Below are 21,864 nucleotides of genomic sequence, written 5' to 3' on the forward strand. Positions count from 1 at the left end.
ATTCTACTATATTATAATTCTAGGCAATGTGGGACTTCATATAATAACATATTTCAAACATCCCCAATACTATCTTAAAGTGTGAGAAGATCACACAAGTAACAAAAAATATTTGAACCGACGAAATGTTGTCTTAACTTTGAACTTATATCCTTAAGACAATATTAAAATTTCATTCTCAAAATCATCAAAAAAATGACATATTTTATTCAAGACTCATGTTCAAGACCTGATTGCATTCAATATTATATTAATATTTATCATATTACTGAACTGAAACAGATTTTAAAGAAGATGCATATATAATGTGTAGTATTCAAAGTTCTGAATCTAGAATTCAAGTCGTCAATAAGAGAAGAATGAAGAGTTAACCTAGTTAAATCAAGTAGGAGTAAAAGCTTCATAAATATATCTGAAGACTTGTTTTAATAAAAAAGAAAGGAATTATCCACTAGAAAAAACTTATTTGGTCCATCTGCTCTTATAGAGCGCAAAGGGCACTTCATTGCTGCAAAATGAAAGCTCTAACTGCAAGTACAAAAGAATCATGCTCGTCGCTACTTTCTAAGGCTACCACATCAACTTTCTTCCATTAGAATGCTTCAACGACCATGAAGCATTAAATTCTCATTTCAGAATGACTTATGAAACATAAATAGAGTTATAGAAGTATAAGAGAAAATATAGCTGAAAAGAAAACAAGTCCCAATGGATATTAATTTCAAGAAGAAGTTCCTCCCAAGCTTGAATGACTAAGTAAAGACTACATTAAATGACTCATCTATAAATAACCTTAATATTTTAAGAACATGATATATAACACTATAGAATACGATAGAATAATTTGATACACAATCAAACTCTAATTTATTATAAACATTTTGTCCATCATTTATTAAATAGTATTGAGCTAACCCTAACACATGTGTTCAATCATTTTCTATTGAATTCATAATATTTCTCTTTCATATTTACTCCATTTCGTGTATGTGATCAAAAAGCTTATAAAGTTGTAAAACTATTTCTAACACAAACCAATGCTTAATGTTGAACCTTAAGAGGTTAGACGTGGAGACAATACTGAAGATGTTGAGCCCGGAGAGGCTAATGTGCAATGAATACTTGTTGTAATTAATATTAATTATAGTGAAATTTTGGTGTTGCCAAGAAACTAGATGTAGCCTACGATATTAAGTGAAACAATATACAAGTTTTGTTAATCTTCTATCCACTGTTGTGAAACCCGAGCCGGACGTTAAACTGGCAGAGGTCCCGTATTAGGTTTAACCGGTTTAAACGGTTAAACCGTCCGGTCTGACCGGGTGATTTCGTACATAATTAATAATTTTTATTTATAAATATATAGTTATATATAAATGTAAAACTTTATATAATTAATAATTATGAATAATTATATTGGAATAATACCTCTTTATCTTTTTTTGGACCGTAGTAAAACAAAATATTAGAACATTGTCCCATTTTTCTTATTTTTAAGTGAGTCGTCCGGTTTACTTCCCGGGTTAATCCGGTTTAACCGGGTTTAACATGGTCGGACCGGATTTTTTTCGGTTCAAAGCGGTCCAACTCTCATTCGATTAAGATGGCAAACCAAAGCCATTTTCAAGTCCGGTCAGCAGTCAGACGTTTCAATCGTCTGAGTTTTTAATATTACGTTTAAATAATTTTTATATTGCCAAAAGATTTAATTTTTTTGGAAAGAGGATTAACACAATTAAACTCCCTTTCTTATTTTACTTTTGATTATTTCAGATATAGCACAATATATATGAAATATAAAGAGTAAGATATATCATTGTAGACAAATTAAGAATATGTATAAAAAACAAGTATGTATATTAAATATATAAGAGATGCTTGTTGATAATTTATCAATAGATGTTAGCCAAAAATGGTTCTGGATGAGTCACCAAGTTGTTAATTTACGCTGAACTCTTTAGTATCTATAGTGAAAAAACTCTACTTTTGTCTTCAGACGCTTCAACTGTCTTCTTTTTCAAACAATCATATTGTTATGATGATCCGCTAGGTCGAATAGAAACATTCTAAGAACAGTTTTGTCGGTTGAGAGATAACATTTAATATTAAGATACTCAAATTCTCTTTCAACGGGAAAAACTCTTCTCATAATAGATACATTCCATCTAACAAATCAAACTATGAAGACCATTTGAAAAATAAGATCGTTGAAATGACTCAAGATTGAAGCAAAACGTTCATTATAAATACTAAAGTTTTCAGCATTAACAATTCGACGACTTATATTAAACATACACATCTAGGTAGTTGTTGCAGTCGCAAACTATCTTTGCACAAACTAATAGTAATGAACTCTTGTAAAGAGAAAGAAACAAAAGAGTCCAGCTATAAGAAATAAATATCTTTATAAAGATATTATTAGGAGAGGATATCATTAGAGTTTAAAAAGCTGCAATCGGATATTTTGAATAGAGAAAAGCAAGAAGCGTTAGAGTTAAACAAGTTCCAACCATGCATTATGTGCAGAGTTTAACAATGCCTACTACTCACTATTCTTGATCTATGAATTGTAATATTCTCAATATGTGAGTAAATATAGCTTCTGTAAAGAATTCTACTACGTTAGATTACATACATGGCGACTTTATAATAATTAGATAAGCCTACAGGCTACAGTGACTTTGTAAGAAAAAATATTTGGATACTCAATAAACCTGAAGATGTGATAAGACTGGTACTATACAGTGGAATTTCTTTCTGTTGGTTCTGGAAGAATGGAATCCTTTAGCTAGGAGTTGTGGGTACTAAACTTAGCTCAAGTTGAGTGAATAATATAACTCATTGTGTTTTTATTTTTACCCTTAACTCTATTGATTTACTTTATTACTAATTGTGGGGTTTTGGATTAAGTTAACTTTGACAAAATATTTTTAACATCTGTATTATAATGATTGGAAAATAAATACATAACAGCTAACTTGCATGGTTCACCATCTGCATATATCTATTGCTTAATGAAAATATTTTTTGAATTTCTTGAATAGTTAACGCACATAATTGAAGACCCTTCTTTTGCCTGTTTGTGAAACTTCACTACGTACTACCATACAAATGAGTTTTTATGTGCCACAAAGGCGAAAAAACATTTAACGGATTGTTATCAGCCAAAGGCATCCTACTAGCTAGAACAAAATCACCATCATCCAAATGAATAGAGATCATCTATTCTTAAGAATATCCCATTCTCTATGGACCAATCATATATTATCATATAAATAAAAATAAAGTTTTTAAAAATAAAATGTAACATATGTTAAAATCTAATGATCTGGACCATAGAATTTGGACAGCCAAAACTGTGCAACCACTCATTCATCATGGCCTTCTATCAGAGAAAGGAATCATACACCAACCCTGCTACACACGCCACCTTTGGGCTGGTGATGAAGAAGCTAGCCACCCCAGACCGAGTGGGAATTCGTGACTCATAACACCCACGAGAGGTAGAACCACTGCCACCCCAACCAGACGAAGGAATCATATTCATCGAGCAACTTTGATGCGATGGTTTGTAGCAAGAGATTGAAGATGACAATCAAAGAGCTCTATAAAGTTAGCACTTATATAACCTCCCCATATAGACTCAAATCTCACCATCTCTCACTAATAAAAGGAAAACAAGGTTAGAGAATGTGGACATACTGAGAAATTTGGAGAACAAATTGAGAGCTTGAGACTTTCATAATTTCCTAAGAATCGAAGAAATGGAACAGAAGGAAGAAGAATGGAAATTGAAGAATGACAATCTATTATATATTTTTTTAAAGCTTGGTGAAAACACACCCAAATATATTAAAAAGGAAAGCAGTTATAAACAAATGAAAGACTTACATGTTCTTAAATCTATAATTAGGAAATTTCATTCTATTCCTATTGAATTCAACAAGAATGAAGCTAGACAAAGTATCCCACTAAACATAGTTTTTTGAAGAAATAGTAAAGGAAGCTAACTCACAAATGTCCCCTTCCCTTTAAATGTGAGACACTCTAAGTTCCATAGATGAGACATGGCTTTGACACATATGCCACTTGTTAAGAGGCTTCCAAGGAACATTGAACTTGCCTTTGAATATGTCTACCACATTCATTGAGTCACATTCCAGCCAAACCTTTTCCTAGCCTCTTCTATGAGCAATCTGTATTGCTAGGATAGCAGACATCAACTCAACATAGAGGAGTCTTTAATGCTGAAGTAAGCAGCAAAACAGCCTACAAAAGCTCCATGGCTATCCCTGTAAATAGCTCCTCCCCCTGCATGACCAGGAGCGATGTGAGCAGCTCCATATGAGTTTATTTTAATCCAACCTGACAGAAGAGTGTACCACAACACCTTAGTGATAGGAGGGGCACAATTATAATGCGGAGAAACATTAAAGTTCCTTAGAGTTGTGAAATTATGCTGAGAAGCATTGACACACAACTTGGAAAGATTCCCTGGCAGAGAGGTTGTCATTTTAATTCTTGATTTTTCCATGGCCAAGGAAGTCCAATTGTCTTGGAATCTACAATGATTCCTACAATGTGAAACAATGTTCACATTGTGGACAACTACAGCTGCAAGAACACCCTTAAGTTGAGGACTCCACATGAGATTGCAGGTGGAAAAATTGTAGTTAAAGAGGAAGTGTCTATGTGGATATGAAAAATGCTACCAATCCAATGCCAAAGAGCAGCAACAAAAGGACATAGAAGGAGCAACTGATCTGAAGTCTCAGTGCTTACCCTATAAAGGCTATACATTGAAACCAGTGAGTACCCCCTCAATTGGAGATTATCATCACAAGGCATCCTCCTATGAAACAACCTCCAGATAGTGAAGGATTTTGATGGGGGAATTGCATCAGACCAAGTAGTCATGCACCAAGCCATCTGAGTCTCTTGAGACCTGATGCAATTGTAAGCAACCTTAAGAGTGAGAGAACCATCAATCGTGCCCTGCAAGACATGCTGATTTTTCTTGTTGGTAATAAAAATGTATGTTATACTTGTGGCTATTTGAGGGAACAAATCATGAATCAACTTAGGAAGTCCACTTGGATTGATGAGTGAAGTCAGCCACCTTGGCTAAGAGTGAAGGGTCAACCTCAACAGGGATATTTAGAGAATTCATAAGAGTATTTCCAAGCCAATTATCAAGCCAAAAATTGATACTTGTGCCCTACCCAACCAGCCAAATTGAATTAGACATTGTAGTGTCCCAATTACTTTTGATGCCAGGCCAAATTGAAGATTTGAAATATCTTTGAGTAGGAGAGTTACCACTACCAAATCTATGTCTATATAAGATAGCCCATTCCTGTTTAGATGAGCACATTTCCTAGGCAAGCTTTACCAAAACAACTTGATTCATTGCTTTGATCGATCTTAAGCCCAATCCACCTGATTTTATAGGAGAGCAAACCTTGTGCCAAACAACTGTAACAATTTTTCTGATAGTTGTGTCACCAGCCCATATGAAATTCCTTATGTACTTATCTAAGTGCTTGATCAAGCTAGATGGCCAAGAGTAAATATGGAAACTGTAGGTGAGCATACTGAGAATTATAGACTTGACCAATTCGACTCTTCCCATGAGAGTCAACAAAGAACCTTTCCAGGTGGCTACTTTGAGGATTATTCTGTCAGCAATAGCTTGTAGATGAACCTTCCTTGGTTTCCCTTTAAAAAGAGGAACACCAAGATAGTTGAAAGGAAGTCTACCAGTAGATAAACCAAGAGTAGAAGACAAAGTAGAGATTCTTCTAGGAGAGTCACTTATAGAGTAGAACCTGCATTTGCTAAGGCTGATGTGTTGAACAGAGGCTTGAGCATAATTAGTGACCAAATTCTTAAGAGCCAGGAGATTTCTCTTGATTCCTCTATAGAAGATGAAGATGTCATCAACATACAACATATGGCTTGAAGATAAGAGATCGCAATGGCCAGAGATAGGAAAAAGTTAACCCTTTAAAATTAAATTGGAGATGCCTCTTCTGAGGACATCCTCATCTAAACAAAAGAGCAAAGAGAACAATGGATCGCCTTGTCTAACTTCCTTTCTACAATTAAAAAATCCAACAGATTGCCCATTGACATTGATAGATAACTTGGCTGAATGCAGGATGATCTTAACCCAGTTAGTGAATTTGTTGTTAAAACCAAAAGTTGTAAGAGTGTCAAGTAAAAAACTCCAATCAAGAGTATCAAAAGCCTTCCTAATATTTAGCTTAATAGTCAAATTCCCCCCAAACATTTTGTGGTCAAGCAGGTTGATAGCCTCAGAAGCAATGTAGATGCATTCATGGATGTGCCTATCCTTGATGAACCCTCTTTGTTGAGGATATATGATTTTAGGAGCAACTACAATAAGTTTGTCATCTAATACCTTAGTGATGACTTTAAATTGGAAGTTAGCTAGAGCAATTGGTCTAAACTCCTCAACTCTATCAGCTTCATGATGCTTAGGGATAAGGACAACTGTGTTAGATTTAAGGTTGGGAAGTAACCAATGTTTGGATAAAAATTGTGCCAAAGATTGACAAACATCGGGACCAACAATGTCTCGGAAAGCTTGGTAGAAGTAGCCACCAAAACCATCAGGACCAGGGGCACCATCACCATTCATGCCAAAATAGCAGATTTGATCTCATCATTAGAGGGATGCTTAGTGAGCAAGAAATTGTCCTCCTCACTCACCAAAGAGGGGATAACTGAGCCAATCAGGTCATTAGGGACAGTGCTATTAGATGAAGCATATAAGTTAGTGAAGTAATCCAAAACATGAATTACAATATTAGCCTAATTTGTAATAATGTGATCCCCATCTTTGAGTATGGTGAGAGCTTTAGTGTTTTGTCTAATCTTGGCCACTATGTGGAAGAAACTAGTGTTCATATCGCCATTAACATGCCAATTCATTCTGGATTTTTCCTTCCAAAAGGCTTCTTCAACAACTAAAGCTTGAAGCAGATCCTTCTGAGCAATAGCTTCCTGGACCAAAAGATCCTCATCAGGGCCATAAATGTTTATGCAATTTTGAATAGCTTCCACAGAGGCAAGAGCAGTTTTAACCCTGAGATATAAGTCCCCAAAAACATTGATGTTTCAATTTATGAGTTTCCTTTTAAGTAATTTGAGCTTCTGAGAGATAATGAACATAGGGCAGCCTCTGATGTCTGTCTTCCAAACCTCAGCAACCACTCTTTTGCAGTTCAAGTGATGAAGCCACATGTTGTGAAATCTAAAAGGAGAAAGTCTAGTAACTGAGGAGGAGGAGTAGCTAAAGAGAAGAGGATGGTGGTCAGATGATATTCTAGTGAAGGTGCAACATAAAATTTCATTCCAAGACGTGAGCCAATCAACATTGCAAATGCATGTCCAACCTTTTCTCAGTAAGGGCATCACCTCTCCTTTTATTAGACTAGGTAAATTGAGCACTTCTAGTACACAGATGAAGGAGGCTAGAATCATTAGTGAAGGACTTAAACTCCTAAAAAGGCAATCTAGAAGGAACATCAGACCCTCTACACTCATTAGCCCCAAGCACCATATTAAAGTCCCTAGTACAACACCAAGGACCAGGACTGGCAATCATGATGGACCTGATCTTAGACCAAAGCAGTCTTCTATGAATGTAATGAGTGTGTGCATACATTGCACAAAGAAAGAAAGTGATAGCTTGATCAGTTAAGGAGATGGAAATTTGCTGCCTAGAATTGGCTACCACAACAGGGAGGAGATCATTTTTACATATTCCCCAAATATTAAGCATATGAGATTCCTATCATTCTCCACAAAGAGCTTGACATTTATGCCATACCAATACAGAGGGTTAATATCCTTAAAAGTTATCAAAGGCTCCGATAAAAAGACCAAATCATGTTTATTATCCAGAAAGAAAGTCTTAAGAACTAACCTTGTTTTAACGTTTCCAAAGCCCCTACAGTTCCAATAAAGAACTCTCATTGTGAAAGGTTTAAATAGCCACCCTTGCGAGTATTATGCACTTTTTCAATGATATTCCTCTTCCTTAATCTCTTCTTTTGTGATTTTATGAGAACCTCAGTGAAGGAATCTTCAACTATGTCCTCACCATCCTCCCCTTCATCATCTGCCCAAAGCCTCCTACAAGCCTCATATCTCTTGTAGGAGAGGGATTTGTCATTTCCTAAATGTCTTGCACAATATAGTTACCACGGGGAGGTTGAGGGAAGTCTTGGTTTACCCTTGCAACTGAAGGTTCCAGTCTGTCCTCCCATGTGTCTTCCACTTTAGTATCCACTCCTTCCTCTTTAGAGGAATCAATAGAGATGTCATCCTTGTCAGGAGATAAAGCCAACTCTCTCCAACCCTTTAAGATTGATATCATGTTCAATCTCTAGGTCGATAATTAAGTCATTTCATTTTGTTTCCGTAGAGGGGGCATGCCTCTTTGTTACGTTTTCTTTCCTAGTTACTTTCATTGGAGCTTCCTCAAATGAATCCTTCATGTGTGATCTTCTAAAATTTGAAGACAAATGGCCAATTGAGAGACAAATCACACAAAACTCCGGCAGGTTCTCATATTCAATAGACACAAAAAAAGCAAATCCCTCCCTCTCCACCAATATTTGATCAAGAATGGTATTTTTCAGATTGATATCCACTAGCACTCTAGCATAGTAACCAAAAGATCTATTGTTTGTGGCCTCATCTAGGGACATAGGGGTGTCAATCCCCCCTGCTATTGAAAAGACAATCATAGAGCTCCAATATTCTTAGGGGAGGCCGAGGATTTTGATCCAGCATTGGGAATGAGTGACTTTCTGTAGGAGGGGTTAAAATTAGGGGTCCATAAGGAGAGTCGAAGAACCCCTGGTTTGAGGTTCCAAGAGCCTGTTGCACACACCTTCCTCAAGTCTTCTACTAACGAAAAGGAGAAATTATAGAAGCCCCTTCCTAGCGAGATCATATTCCATTTCCCAGCCATTGTCCAGAGAGAGGAGAGTTTAGTTTTAAGGTCAGTGAACTTTATTGGATGGTTCCCTTTTGAGAGGATGATTCTACCATTTAAATGAGTTTTATATCTCTGTAAACCAGGCTGGTACTCTGCCTCTGCTATCTTAATAGCTATGGCATCTCCCTTAATACATGATTGAGGCAGTTGGGAGATGGAGACATTACAAGAACCTTTTAGAGCCTGAACAAAAGATTGTTTTGTGAAAGAAGGTGGAACATTAGAGGTTTGTTTTGTTATTTTGATCGTGTCTACTAGGCCTCCGAGGAAGCTCCAAGGGAGGAGAGGATTAGTTGAATTCATGGTGTATTTAATTTAGATCCAAGAAAGCTGGAGACTAACCCTAGCAGAGCTCCATGAAGGTTAGAACGTTTTCTATTAAAACCATGGTCGCTGGCTGCAAACTGTGATTGTCAATCTATTATATTTATCAGCTCACATGAGAGAGAATTAGAAGCTCAAAACGAACAAAGGAAGCTTAAAAATGAGATTCTACACTATTACTCCCGACGGACAAAACGACGTGACTTGACGTAGGTTAGACGGATGAAACCATTATCATACACCAATACATAAAGACATCAATGAACTGTCATGAAACCTTAACCACCCCTATGTCAAAAATCACCATGAACTTAATGACAACTACACAGGTTATGAAAAGGAACCATCAAATGTTGAAAAGGCACCATTACGTCATGGATGTAATAAGTAGGAAATTTGAAATTTATCCGGATACGAAACCAGAAAGGATTAGAGACTAAATAGTAAGACTTAAGGTGATTCAAAAAAGCATACCCACCAATCTAACATCACATTGGATGGACGAGAGTTTTTGCATAAGAAGTTTAAAAGGCGCCCCTTTAGTCGAATTTCACAGACCATATTGAAAATATTCTTTAACTAAAGCATTATCTACTAAAATTATAATCTTCTGTTGTTTCTACACGAGTGCTTCCGCTAATCTTTGAATCCAAATTGCTTTCTTGTATATTTAGGTAGCTTCTAGTATTCATCTTTAATAGTAGATAACGCTACTACTCATTGTAGTTTGGATAAATAACTTATCGCTCCTTCTGTCTTGGTGAACTTGCATCCTAATATATTGTTTACAGGTCCCACGTATTGGGGCTTACTACCAATATGTCATTCACTTCCAATAGCAAAATGATGAAATTATTAACATCAACCCTCTTGTAGTACGTATAATGGTCTGAACTTAGATTTTTTTATTTGAGGCTAATAATGAAGGTATCAAATCTCGTGTACAAACATCTGGGTGTACGTTTTAGATTATACAAAGATTTGGCCAGCCCACAAACCATGTTTTCTTATTCTTCAAAGCCTTTTGGTTGAACAATATATATTTCATCCTCAAGTTCTCCATAAAGAAAATCAATCTTTACATCTAGATGTTCAAGATGTAATTCAAATGCCACACACATAACTATGAATACTTTGATAGTGGTAAGTCTAACCATCAGAGATAATATTTCATTGAAACAAAAACTTATTTTCGAGTATATCATTTTACTATCAGTCTTGCACAATAGCATTCCACTGATCATTGCCATCGTTTTTATCTTAGAGATTCATTTATTACCAATAGATTTTTCGATATTTTGGAAGTGTAGCAAACTCTCATGTTTTGATTCTATGAATGCTTTCATTTCCTCCTGCATTGCTTTCGTCCATAAAGAAGAATATGATTCACAACCTTTTGAAAGATTGATGATTCTCCTTCTTCAGTTAGACTATGATAAGCACCATGGCATGTCATAACATAGTTTGAGTGTCATCGTGACGATCATTGGCCTCATCTGATACTTGTACCTCGAGCTTAAGTTCAACTTCATAAGAATTATCTTCTCTCGATTTTCATATTTATTTGAATTGTAATAGTCTATTTACCACTATTGCCATTTCTCATCTCACTTGCATTTATTTTTTGGTAAATATGATATCTCTGCTGACAGTAGCCTTGTGGTCAGTGGGTTCCCATACACAATACCCATTAACACTATCAACATAGCTTAATAATATACATTTCTTAGATTTCGAATCCAATTTGTTTCTTTCTTGGAAATTGACATCACGTACACATGACATCCGAACACATAGAGAGAATAATAACTTGTTGGCTTGCCAGTCTATATTGCCATTGTTTAATTCAACTCAATTGCAGTTGATGACGACCGATTCATCATGTAAAAATCAAGTTCGAGTGATTCTTCCAAAAAGACTTTGGCAATCCTGTAGTTCTCAACATAGCTCTTCTTTTTGCAAGAAAGTTTCATTCATATGCTCTACTACATCATTTTGCTTATGTGTATAAGCAACCATGAATTTCCTTTGAATAACCATTTGCCTCCAAAATGAGAGAAATTTTCCATCTACATATTCTCTTGTGTCCTCAAACACTTAATTCCTTTATTAGTTTCAAGTTCCACGTGTGCTATGAATACTATGAATACTAGGAACAAATTTGAGTTATTCTTGAGTGGTAAACCCTAGTCTCCTATTGTAATCATCAATGAATGATGCAAAATATTTCGCTCATCCTAGTGATGTATATAGTGACTTTCAGACATCAAAATGAATCAAGCCTAGAACGTGTTTGCCACTCACATTTTATATAGCAAACTCCAAATTATGTTGCCTAATATCAAATAGTTCTCATAGAAAGGTGAGTCTACTGATTTGAGATTGAGTAAGATATTACATCCTATAAGAAGTTTCAAGTCTCATTCTAACATGTGGGCTAGTCTACGATGTGACATCATTCTTGTTTCTTCTTGATTGGTTGCTACAACAGATACATCCCATATTTCAAAGTATGTCCTTGAAGAATGTATAGATTAGTTGTGATCTTAGCTGCCTTCATCACCATAATAACACACCTTACAACTTTCGAGATCTCACCTTCAATATGGGTCTTGCACCCAAGGTTAACTAAATGTCTGATATAAAATAAGTTTTTTCTCAAACTTGTTCACATGTCATACTCCTTGAATTATGCATATTGATCCGTTCCAAACTCCATCAATTTCTAAAGCATGATCATTTCCCATGAAGACAAATCCTTCTACGATAGACTCACAAGTGATAAAGCAATCTTGTCTTGGATTCATGTGTCATGTTGCCCATGAATCTATTATACAAACATCAATGAGTTGTTTTCTTCCTTTAGAACTAATTGCTTCTTCACTACACTAGATTTCTCCATTATTTGAGGTACTTGCAACACAATCATGAGAGGTTGTTGTTTTAGGAGTATCCTTGTACTCTTCTTATGACCATAATCTTTTTTCAACTTCCCTCTCATGCCATAGTTGTAGTGTTTGAAATTCTTTTAGATTTTGATCTACCATAATTGTGATTCCCACTAAACTCACATTCCATCCATCTTCTTCTCACCATGGTAAAAGGTTTTACTTGCTTTGAACTTCTCAATCTACCTTCCTTGTTTTTCATCTGTATTCTTCTTCAAGAATATCTCTAACAACATCATCAAATGATAGATAATTGGAAACATTATTGTTTGTAATGTTGATGATGAGTTGATCATATGAATCTGGTAAACCCTGAAGTAGAAGCTCTCCAAGTTCATTTTCTGCTACATTGAAATTTATTGTTGTAAGTTTAGCAAATCATGTAAAGGTGAACAAGACTCTATCCTATCCGAATACTGTTTGTCCTAATCTTAATTGTATTTGCATATGGTTGAGTCTAATGTAGGATTCAATTTCAAAAATTAGTCCACAACAATATTTAGTATTAGGTAATGGACAAGTCTTACTCGACTAATTCCAACCCTTAGTCTCCCCAACTTCTCTCATAAGGAATAAACTACATTATGCATCTTGTAGCTATACGATCAATAAAACTGTCAATCTTATGCCCATTATCAATGTTAAGAAGTTGCATGCGGTTATGTTCATATTATTATTACTATTGGTAGGTATTGGTTACTATCTCCTCTAATTAATTGAAAATAAAACAATTAAAGGTGATAAATACAAAACTAAGGATAAAAAGATAGACTTACATGCTCTCCAAATCAACATTTACATTTCCAACTATGGGAACAAATTCCCAACTCCAACTATAAGAACAAATAAGGAAGATCAAGAGCCTTCATTTGAACATCTATTGTTTCATGAAGATCATTAACAACTTCAACCTATTAAAAAATAAAAAAAATGTATCTATTAATAGTGTAAAAGTTTTATACATTTTGAGTTTATCACATTTTATTTTTAACCACCATTAATTCCTAAAAAGTTAATACAAATGAATGATAGATAATATGTTGATTATGTATAAATTTTTATATTAACAGTATATAGATATTACACTCTTAAAAAATATAATATATTTATATAGTTTTAAGTTCGAATTTGAAAGTTACTAAGATTAGGTAAATCTTTTAAGTGTGAGTGGTGAACATTTACGATGTAGGAAGGTTGGCTGCGTGTATCAATAACGAAGTCACTCGTGAGAAATGAACAACATTTTAATATTTTTTGCAATTATCTTTTCATTATCTTTCGTTGTCTTTTCTGTATATTTTCATTTTCTTTTCTTTAGTATTTAAATACTTTTGGAGATGTAGTTGTCATTATCATCTTATCTTCATTTATAAAGTTTGAGAGATTTCTCTTTCTAGTGGATTCCAGAGCTTTATCTATCATATTTGTCGCTTGCAAACTTGTGTTTTCATTCTAGGTTTGGCGCTTGCCAATCCTTTGTGCTTCCGATTGCATCAAGTGACATCAAGCAGATTTTCTCCTACCTTATTTTGTAACTTGAATAACCATGAGAGATCAATTGGTAACCAGAGCAGATCAACGGGGTATTGCCATAGCTTTCACCACGGCCCTAACTACTTTGAATGGACAGTTGGTGACTTTAACAAATCAGGTGATGAACAATGCTAACAACGGGAACCAACAAAGAAATATGGGAAGAGAATTGCATAGGGTTCCGCACGGTTGAAACAATAACCATATTGTTATTGTGAGAAATTTAAGTTCTAAATAAGAATAACCCGATGAGGAAGAGATGGTTGACTAGGGAAATTGGTAGTATAATCATGACTAGCGGGTGAAAGCTGATATTCCATTGTTCTACGAAACTACGGGAATTGAGGAGTTTCTGGAGTGGCAGATTGACGTTGACCAATTCTTCGACGTCATGGGCGTCCCTGAGAACAAACATGTTAAGATGGTAGTGATCATGCTGAAGGGCACTATTGTTGTATGGTGGAATAAGCTTGTTCTTCAGAGGTAGAGGCAAAGGAAAGGGTTGGTTAGAACATGGTGAATGATGAAACAGTTGATGCTAGAGCGATTTTTATCCAAAGATTATGAGGAGATTCTTTATAAGATGTATATCGAATGTGAATTGTGATAGAGTAAACAATTGAGTTCTTACGTTTTTTTAATGTAGCGAACTGGAGAATCATAGAACTAGAAGGTGTCTCAATACTTCAGTGGCGTAAAGGGTTCTTTGTAGTAGAAGATGAGCTTACATACTGTATGGACCATGGTTGAGGCACCTAGTCTAGCCTTGAAGGCTGAATTAATGGAGAAATTCCCTCAAAATTTCTCATATTTTAGAAGATATACTCCCTAGAATAACTTCGAGTCAGCAAGTGATGAGGAGAAGAACATAACAACTAATGATCACAACTCTAGAAATAAAGGGACCAGTAGCTCTAGCGGTGTGCAGCAAAATAGGGCACCCATTTAGAAAACAGCTGACCACTACATGAAACCAACTAGTGATAAGTGTTTCCGTTGTCGTGGGTAAGGTCATAGGTCCAATATTTGTCCTTCGAGAAGAATTGTCGCATTCTGAACGAGGAGGAAGATGAGAGCAATGAGTATGAATAAGTTGAGTTTACTAAAGAGGAGTTTGAGGAACGGGTAAGTTTTATGCTCCAAAGGATCTTGTTATCATCCAAGGAAGAAGGACAACAGAAGAACCCGTTTCGAACATACTATTTTATTAAGAACAATGTGCGTAATTTGATCGTGTATAATGAAATTACTGAGAATCTAGTTTCTCAGAAGTTGGTAGAGTGCTTAAAGTTGACAACAAAGCCTCATGAGAAATCGTACACCTTGGAGTGGGTGAGTATGAGTTCACAAGTTAAAGTTTCGCAGACTTGCAGTGTGCCTATTTTCATTGGGAAGTGTTATAAAGAAGAAGTAGTGTGATGTTTCATGTTCTACTTGGACAACCTTGACAGTATGATAATGGTATCACATACAAGAGAAGAGATAATGTGATGATGTTTACTTGGGGAACACACAAGATTGCTTTGATTCCTATTTTATATTTTGATAAGACTCTAGGGGGACGAGGTCGAGTTTCTTGGTGATGACACAGAGTGAAAAGGAACTTGATGAGGTTGTTAAAGAAATTGAATATTTCAGTCTAGTGAGGATAAAAAGGTTAATGAGTGTTGTCAAGGAGGAATCAACAATTCTTGAAGAGGTGCTAGGGTACTTACTTCAAAGAGCTGATTGCATATGAGTTACCAAATGATTTGCCTCTTATGCCTAAGGCGCCTAGAGGTAGTGCGGCGGCTAAGACTATGGTAGATGAGATTGTAGTTATTAAAGAAGTTGTCAAGGCTAACCTGGAGGCTATTGGGCCGGAGAATAAGGCTATCGCTGACAAATGCATGAGAGTTAAAGTTTTCAATGTGGGAGATGATGTGATGGTGTTTTTACGAAAGGAGAGGTTTCCAGTTGGTATTTACAACAAGCTACAACCACGAAAATATGGTCCGTTCAAGGTGACTCAAAAGATTGTATTTAAATACTTTTGGAGATGTAGTTGTCATTATCATCTTATCTTCATTTATAAAGTTTGAGAGATTTCTCTTTCTAGTGGATTCCAGAGCTTTATCTATCATATTTGTCGCTTGCAAACTTGTGTTTTCATTCTAGGTTTGGCGCTTGCCAATCCTTTGTGCTTCCGATTGCATCAAGTGACATCAAGCAGATTTTCTCCTACCTTATTTTGTAACTTGAATAACCATGAGAGATCAATTGGTAACCAGAGCAGATCAACGGGGTATTGCCATAGCTTTCACCACGGCCCTAACTACTTTGAATGGACAGTTGGTGACTTTAACAAATCAGGTGATGAACAATGCTAACAACGGGAACCAACAAAGAAATATGGGAAGAGAATTGCATAGGGTTCCGCACGGTTGAAACAATAACCATATTGTTATTGTGAGAAATTTAAGTTCTAAATAAGAATAACCCGATGAGGAAGAGATGGTTGACTAGGGAAATTGGTAGTATAATCATGACTAGCGGGTGAAAGCTGATATTCCATTGTTCTACGAAACTACGGGAATTGAGGAGTTTCTGGAGTGGCAGATTGACGTTGACCAATTCTTCGACGTCATGGGCGTCCCTGAGAACAAACATGTTAAGATGGTAGTGATCATGCTGAAGGGCACTATTGTTGTATGGTGGAATAAGCTTGTTCTTCAGAGGTAGAGGCAAAGGAAAGGGTTGGTTAGAACATGGTGAATGATGAAACAGTTGATGCTAGAGCGATTTTTATCCAAAGATTATGAGGAGATTCTTTATAAGATGTATATCGAATGTGAATTGTGATAGAGTAAACAATTGAGTTCTTACGTTTTTTTAATGTAGCGAACTGGAGAATCATAGAACTAGAAGGTGTCTCAATACTTCAGTGGCGTAAAGGGTTCTTTGTAGTAGAAGATGAGCTTACATACTGTATGGACCATGGTTGAGGCACCTAGTCTAGCCTTGAAGGCTGAATTAATGGAGAAATTCCCTCAAAATTTCTCATATTTTAGAAGATATACTCCCTAGAATAACTTCGAGTCAGCAAGTGATGAGGAGAAGAACATAACAACTAATGATCACAACTCTAGAAATAAAGGGACCAGTAGCTCTAGCGGTGTGCAGCAAAATAGGGCACCCATTTAGAAAACAGCTGACCACTACATGAAACCAACTAGTGATAAGTGTTTCCGTTGTCGTGGGTAAGGTCATAGGTCCAATATTTGTCCTTCGAGAAGAATTGTCGCATTCTGAACGAGGAGGAAGATGAGAGCAATGAGTATGAATAAGTTGAGTTTACTAAAGAGGAGTTTGAGGAACGGGTAAGTTTTATGCTCCAAAGGATCTTGTTATCATCCAAGGAAGAAGGACAACAGAAGAACCCGTTTCGAACATACTATTTTATTAAGAACAATGTGCGTAATTTGATCGTGTATAATGAAATTACTGAGAATCTAGTTTCTCAGAAGTTGGTAGAGTGCTTAAAGTTGACAACAAAGCCTCATGAGAAATCGTACACCTTGGAGTGGGTGAGTATGAGTTCACAAGTTAAAGTTTCGCAGACTTGCAGTGTGCCTATTTTCATTGGGAAGTGTTATAAAGAAGAAGTAGTGTGATGTTTCATGTTCTACTTGGACAACCTTGACAGTATGATAATGGTATCACATACAAGAGAAGAGATAATGTGATGATGTTTACTTGGGGAACACACAAGATTGCTTTGATTCCTATTTTATATTTTGATAAGACTCTAGGGGGACGAGGTCGAGTTTCTTGGTGATGACACAGAGTGAAAAGGAACTTGATGAGGTTGTTAAAGAAATTGAATATTTCAGTCTAGTGAGGATAAAAAGGTTAATGAGTGTTGTCAAGGAGGAATCAACAATTCTTGAAGAGGTGCTAGGGTACTTACTTCAAAGAGCTGATTGCATATGAGTTACCAAATGATTTGCCTCTTATGCCTAAGGCGCCTAGAGGTAGTGCGGCGGCTAAGACTATGGTAGATGAGATTGTAGTTATTAAAGAAGTTGTCAAGGCTAACCTGGAGGCTATTGGGCCGGAGAATAAGGCTATCGCTGACAAATGCATGAGAGTTAAAGTTTTCAATGTGGGAGATGATGTGATGGTGTTTTTACGAAAGGAGAGGTTTCCAGTTGGTATTTACAACAAGCTACAACCACGAAAATATGGTCCGTTCAAGGTGACTCAAAAGATTAATGACAATGCCTATGTGGTAGCTCTCCCAGATTCCATGAATATATCCAATACTTTCAATATTGCGGACATTCATGAGTATTAGACAGATAATGCTCTTTATCAAGAAGAGAACTCAAGATCGAGTTCTTCAGAGGTGGAGGAGATTGATGTAGGAAGGTTGGCTACGCGTATCAAAGACGAAGTCGCTCACGGGAAATGAACAACATTTTAATATTTTTTAGCAATTATCTTTTCTTTATTATTTAAATACTTTTGAAGATGTATCTTCATTAATAAAATTCGAGAAATTCCTCTTTCTTGTGGGCTCTAGAACTTTATTTGTCACGTTTGTTATTTGCAAAGTTATATTTTTAGTCTACGTTCTACGCTTCTCAATCTTTTTGTGCTTTCAATTACATGAATTTAGGTTAAAAAAAAGCATAGGGCTTATCAACCTAATCCAGCCAATGGCACCACTAACGACTACAATGATGTTGTTCCTCTCATTACCGTTGATATCAGTAATGCTTTCTTACACACACAAAAGTGAGACCGATCACAACACCTAGACAAGTAATAAAAGGGAGACAAAGTTGTAAAATTTACCAAACCCCACATGCCCTTCCTTCCAAGTCATTCAAAGCACATGTACAGCACTCACTATACTAGAATTCAATTAAACGTTTCTCTCACCTCTTTCACTATCTCTATACTTTCACTCCTTCTTTTCTTCTTCACCCCCTCTTGGAATCTCTAAACAAAATAAAACAAACAAAAAAAGAACGCCTGAAATGGATGGCACCTCCAACAAACAACCTCAAATCTCCGAAATGTTCCAGAAATTCGCCCTCGCCTTCAAGACCAAAACCTTCGAATTCTTCGCCGAGGAAGAAACCACCGCCGCCACCGACGATGACGGCTTCTCCCTCCTTGACTCCGCCGAAGAAATTATCCCAGACCAGAAAGTCGTTGTCATCAAACCTGACCCTAACCCATCTCACAATTCCTCACCCAGTACGCCCTCACCTCAATCCCCGGTTCAATCAAACCCACCGGTTCAACTAACCCAGATCATAAACCCGATTCAAGCTCCCGAACCGCCTAAAACGACGCCGTTAACTGCAAGCCAGATCAGAGAAATAACCCACACGCTGATCTCATCTCTTTTCGCTACGGTTTCTTCGTTCGAAGCTTCTTACTTCCAATTACAGAGCGCGCACGTGCCGTTTGTGGAAGAGCATGTGACTTCTGCCGACAAAGTCTTAGTCTCGCACCTTCAGAGGCTTTCCGAACTTAAAAACTTTTACAGAGACTTCCGCCTTAGCCCTGGGTCTCGGCCCGATTTCCAAATTGGGTCGTGGCTCGAGGCTGAGGTGGAAGAGAATCAGAGCAAGCTGAGGACGCTCGGGACCATCTCGAATCGCCTTCAATTGGAGCTGGAGCTGAAACACGACGATGTTTCAGCCTTAAGAAAAAAGTTGGATGAGATTAACAAGGGTAACATGAAGTTATCGAAGAAACTGTGTGTTAATTTGGATCCTAATTGTGATGTTTTGTTAACAGTTAGAGTGTTTGAGTCATTGTTACAAGATGCTTCTAGAGCAACACATAAATTTACCAAGATTTTAATTGGTTTGATGAGAAAAGCAGGGTGGGATTTGGGTTTAGCTGCGAGTGTTGTTCATCCTAATGTTGAATATGCGAAGAAAGGGCATAATCAGTATGCATTATTGTCTTATGTTTGTTTGGGAATGTTTCAAGGTTTTGATTCTGAAGGGTTTGGAGTGAGTGGTGGTGATGAAGTTAAATGTGGTTCATTGAAGCAATTGCTCGAGCATGTGTCAAGCAATCTGATGGAGCTGCTTACTTTGCATCCTGGTTGTGATTTTTCAAAATTTTGCGACCGGAAGTATGAGCAACTTATCCACCCTTCAATGGAATCATCAATTTTTGTTGACTTGGATGGAAAGGAAGCGGTTTTGAAATCATGGAGATCATTGAGTATGTTTTATGAGGCATTTGTCGGAATGGCTAGCTCGATATGGACATTGCATAAGTTATCCTATGCCTTTGATCCTCCAGTTGAGATTTTTCAAGTGGAAAGAGGTGTGGAGTTCTCCATGATATATATGGAAGATGTGACAAAGAGGTTAACTTGGCCTAACAAAGGCAGGGCAAAGGTGGGGTTCACAGTGGTTCCAGGTTTTAAAATTAGGGGGATAATTATTCAATCGCAGGTTTATGTAAGTGACTTCAGATGTACAGAGTAGTTACAAGTCATGAGCACTGCATTTGGATGAAACTGCTATCTGCGGGAAATGGAACTATAGCTCTAGTTGGTTCGGATAGTACACACTTGGTTTATTTGGTCAATTCAAGTGAAAAAACAGTTTTTTTGCCAGGGTTTGTTTCAAGATTCCTGGTACTTAGACAATGCCAGTCCTTATATGCCTGAAGATGTTTAGGTATTGCTAATATACTAAGATGCTGAAGCTGGAGCAGTGATGGCGATTTGAAGTCATTTGGTATTTTGTGCCAGTGCTATGTCAGGATCGGTACTCGCCTACTCGGTAGTGTGTTTGGTGTTATTTTTTCTTTTTGATCTTTTTTTTGTCTCCTAAATTTGTTTTTATGTTTTTTCGAGTTAACTGTACAGAACACTGCTATTCTGGGTACTCATAACAACAAATACATCAGTAAATTGTGTAGTTATCACTTATATATATAAACAAATAACAGTGATTTTCTTAATAGTAACTTTGTGGTTTACTAGTATATTCATGTTTTCTTGCAAGTAAATCATACTTTCATTTGGACAAAATGAATATCTCATTTAGTTTTTCTTGCTTCCTTGATATATATAAGCATTATTCTGGTTTGTGATTTACTGGTTTGTCTATTTCCGTTCAGATTTGAGTACTTTGTTATTTAGGATTATTGAAAGACCTTGAATCCATGTATTTTCACACTTGCTATGTACTTTATGTTGCATATATTATCTTTGATCATTCCGTGGACTGAATGTTCTACTGGTGATTGCTATTTTGATCTTGTGCCTCCCTAAACTCCCCACCCAAACTCTATTTGCCCCCTTGTGGTTTCCAGTTTCTGCTTTCGAATGTGTCATCTGAAGGTAGATATGATGCTTAAATGAGATGGTAGCATTTTTGTCAAGAATTATAGGTACATTGAAATAAGCACAATCTTCAAAGTAAAGCACATTGTTCAAACCACCCTAGAAAAGTAAACCATCTGCTAGTCCATAATTCAGAAATGGTTTGCAAACTATGTTCTTTAGCTGTGGAGGAGGTGCAACTCTAGCAAAGTGCCTTTCTTGGCATATACTCATGTTAGATACTCTTCCACATTAGATAAGACTTTTGTCCAGATTGCCTATCAACTGTTCTAGTTGCAACTTGAAATCTATTGTTCTCATTTCAACAACCATGAAACTATATATAACAATCTTCACCCTTCCCCTCCCCTCCCCATTTTTTGGTGAGGTTGTACCACGTTTTGGCACAGTCTTGTCAAATGGTTTACCATGATGTTGCCGTTGGGCATGGTTGAATATCGGAAAACCGCCATGCAAATATCATAGCACGGCAGGTTTGCAATGGCAGCCAGCATGCCACTGGCAGTGTGGCTGTACGGTGGCACCAGGAGTAAACTGGCAGTTTGAAGGTGAGAAATATATCATCTGCCCTACTAACACTGTAGAGGGTAAAATAGTTCCCGCCTTCCAGCAACTCTGTTAGAACACCCTCTTTTCGAGTATGACACATCTATTCT

General features: G+C 36.6%; 1 protein-coding gene across 1 annotated transcript; it reads left to right on the forward strand.

Moving 5' to 3' along the window:
• Positions 1-18,643: 18,643 nt before the first annotated feature.
• Positions 18,644-20,847, forward strand: LOC109339892 (IRK-interacting protein). The gene is made up of 2 exons (XM_019577420.1): positions 18,644-20,349; positions 20,438-20,847. The coding sequence occupies exon 1, from the start codon at positions 18,864-18,866 to the stop codon at positions 20,340-20,342; it is 1,479 nt and encodes a 492-aa protein (XP_019432965.1). The 5' UTR covers positions 18,644-18,863; the 3' UTR covers positions 20,343-20,349; positions 20,438-20,847.
• The last annotated feature ends 1,017 nt before the right edge of the window (positions 20,848-21,864 follow it).

The sequence above is a fragment of the Lupinus angustifolius genome, unplaced genomic scaffold (assembly GCF_001865875.1).
Source record: "Lupinus angustifolius cultivar Tanjil unplaced genomic scaffold, LupAngTanjil_v1.0 Scaffold_118, whole genome shotgun sequence".
Taxonomy (NCBI): Eukaryota; Viridiplantae; Streptophyta; class Magnoliopsida; order Fabales; family Fabaceae; genus Lupinus; species Lupinus angustifolius.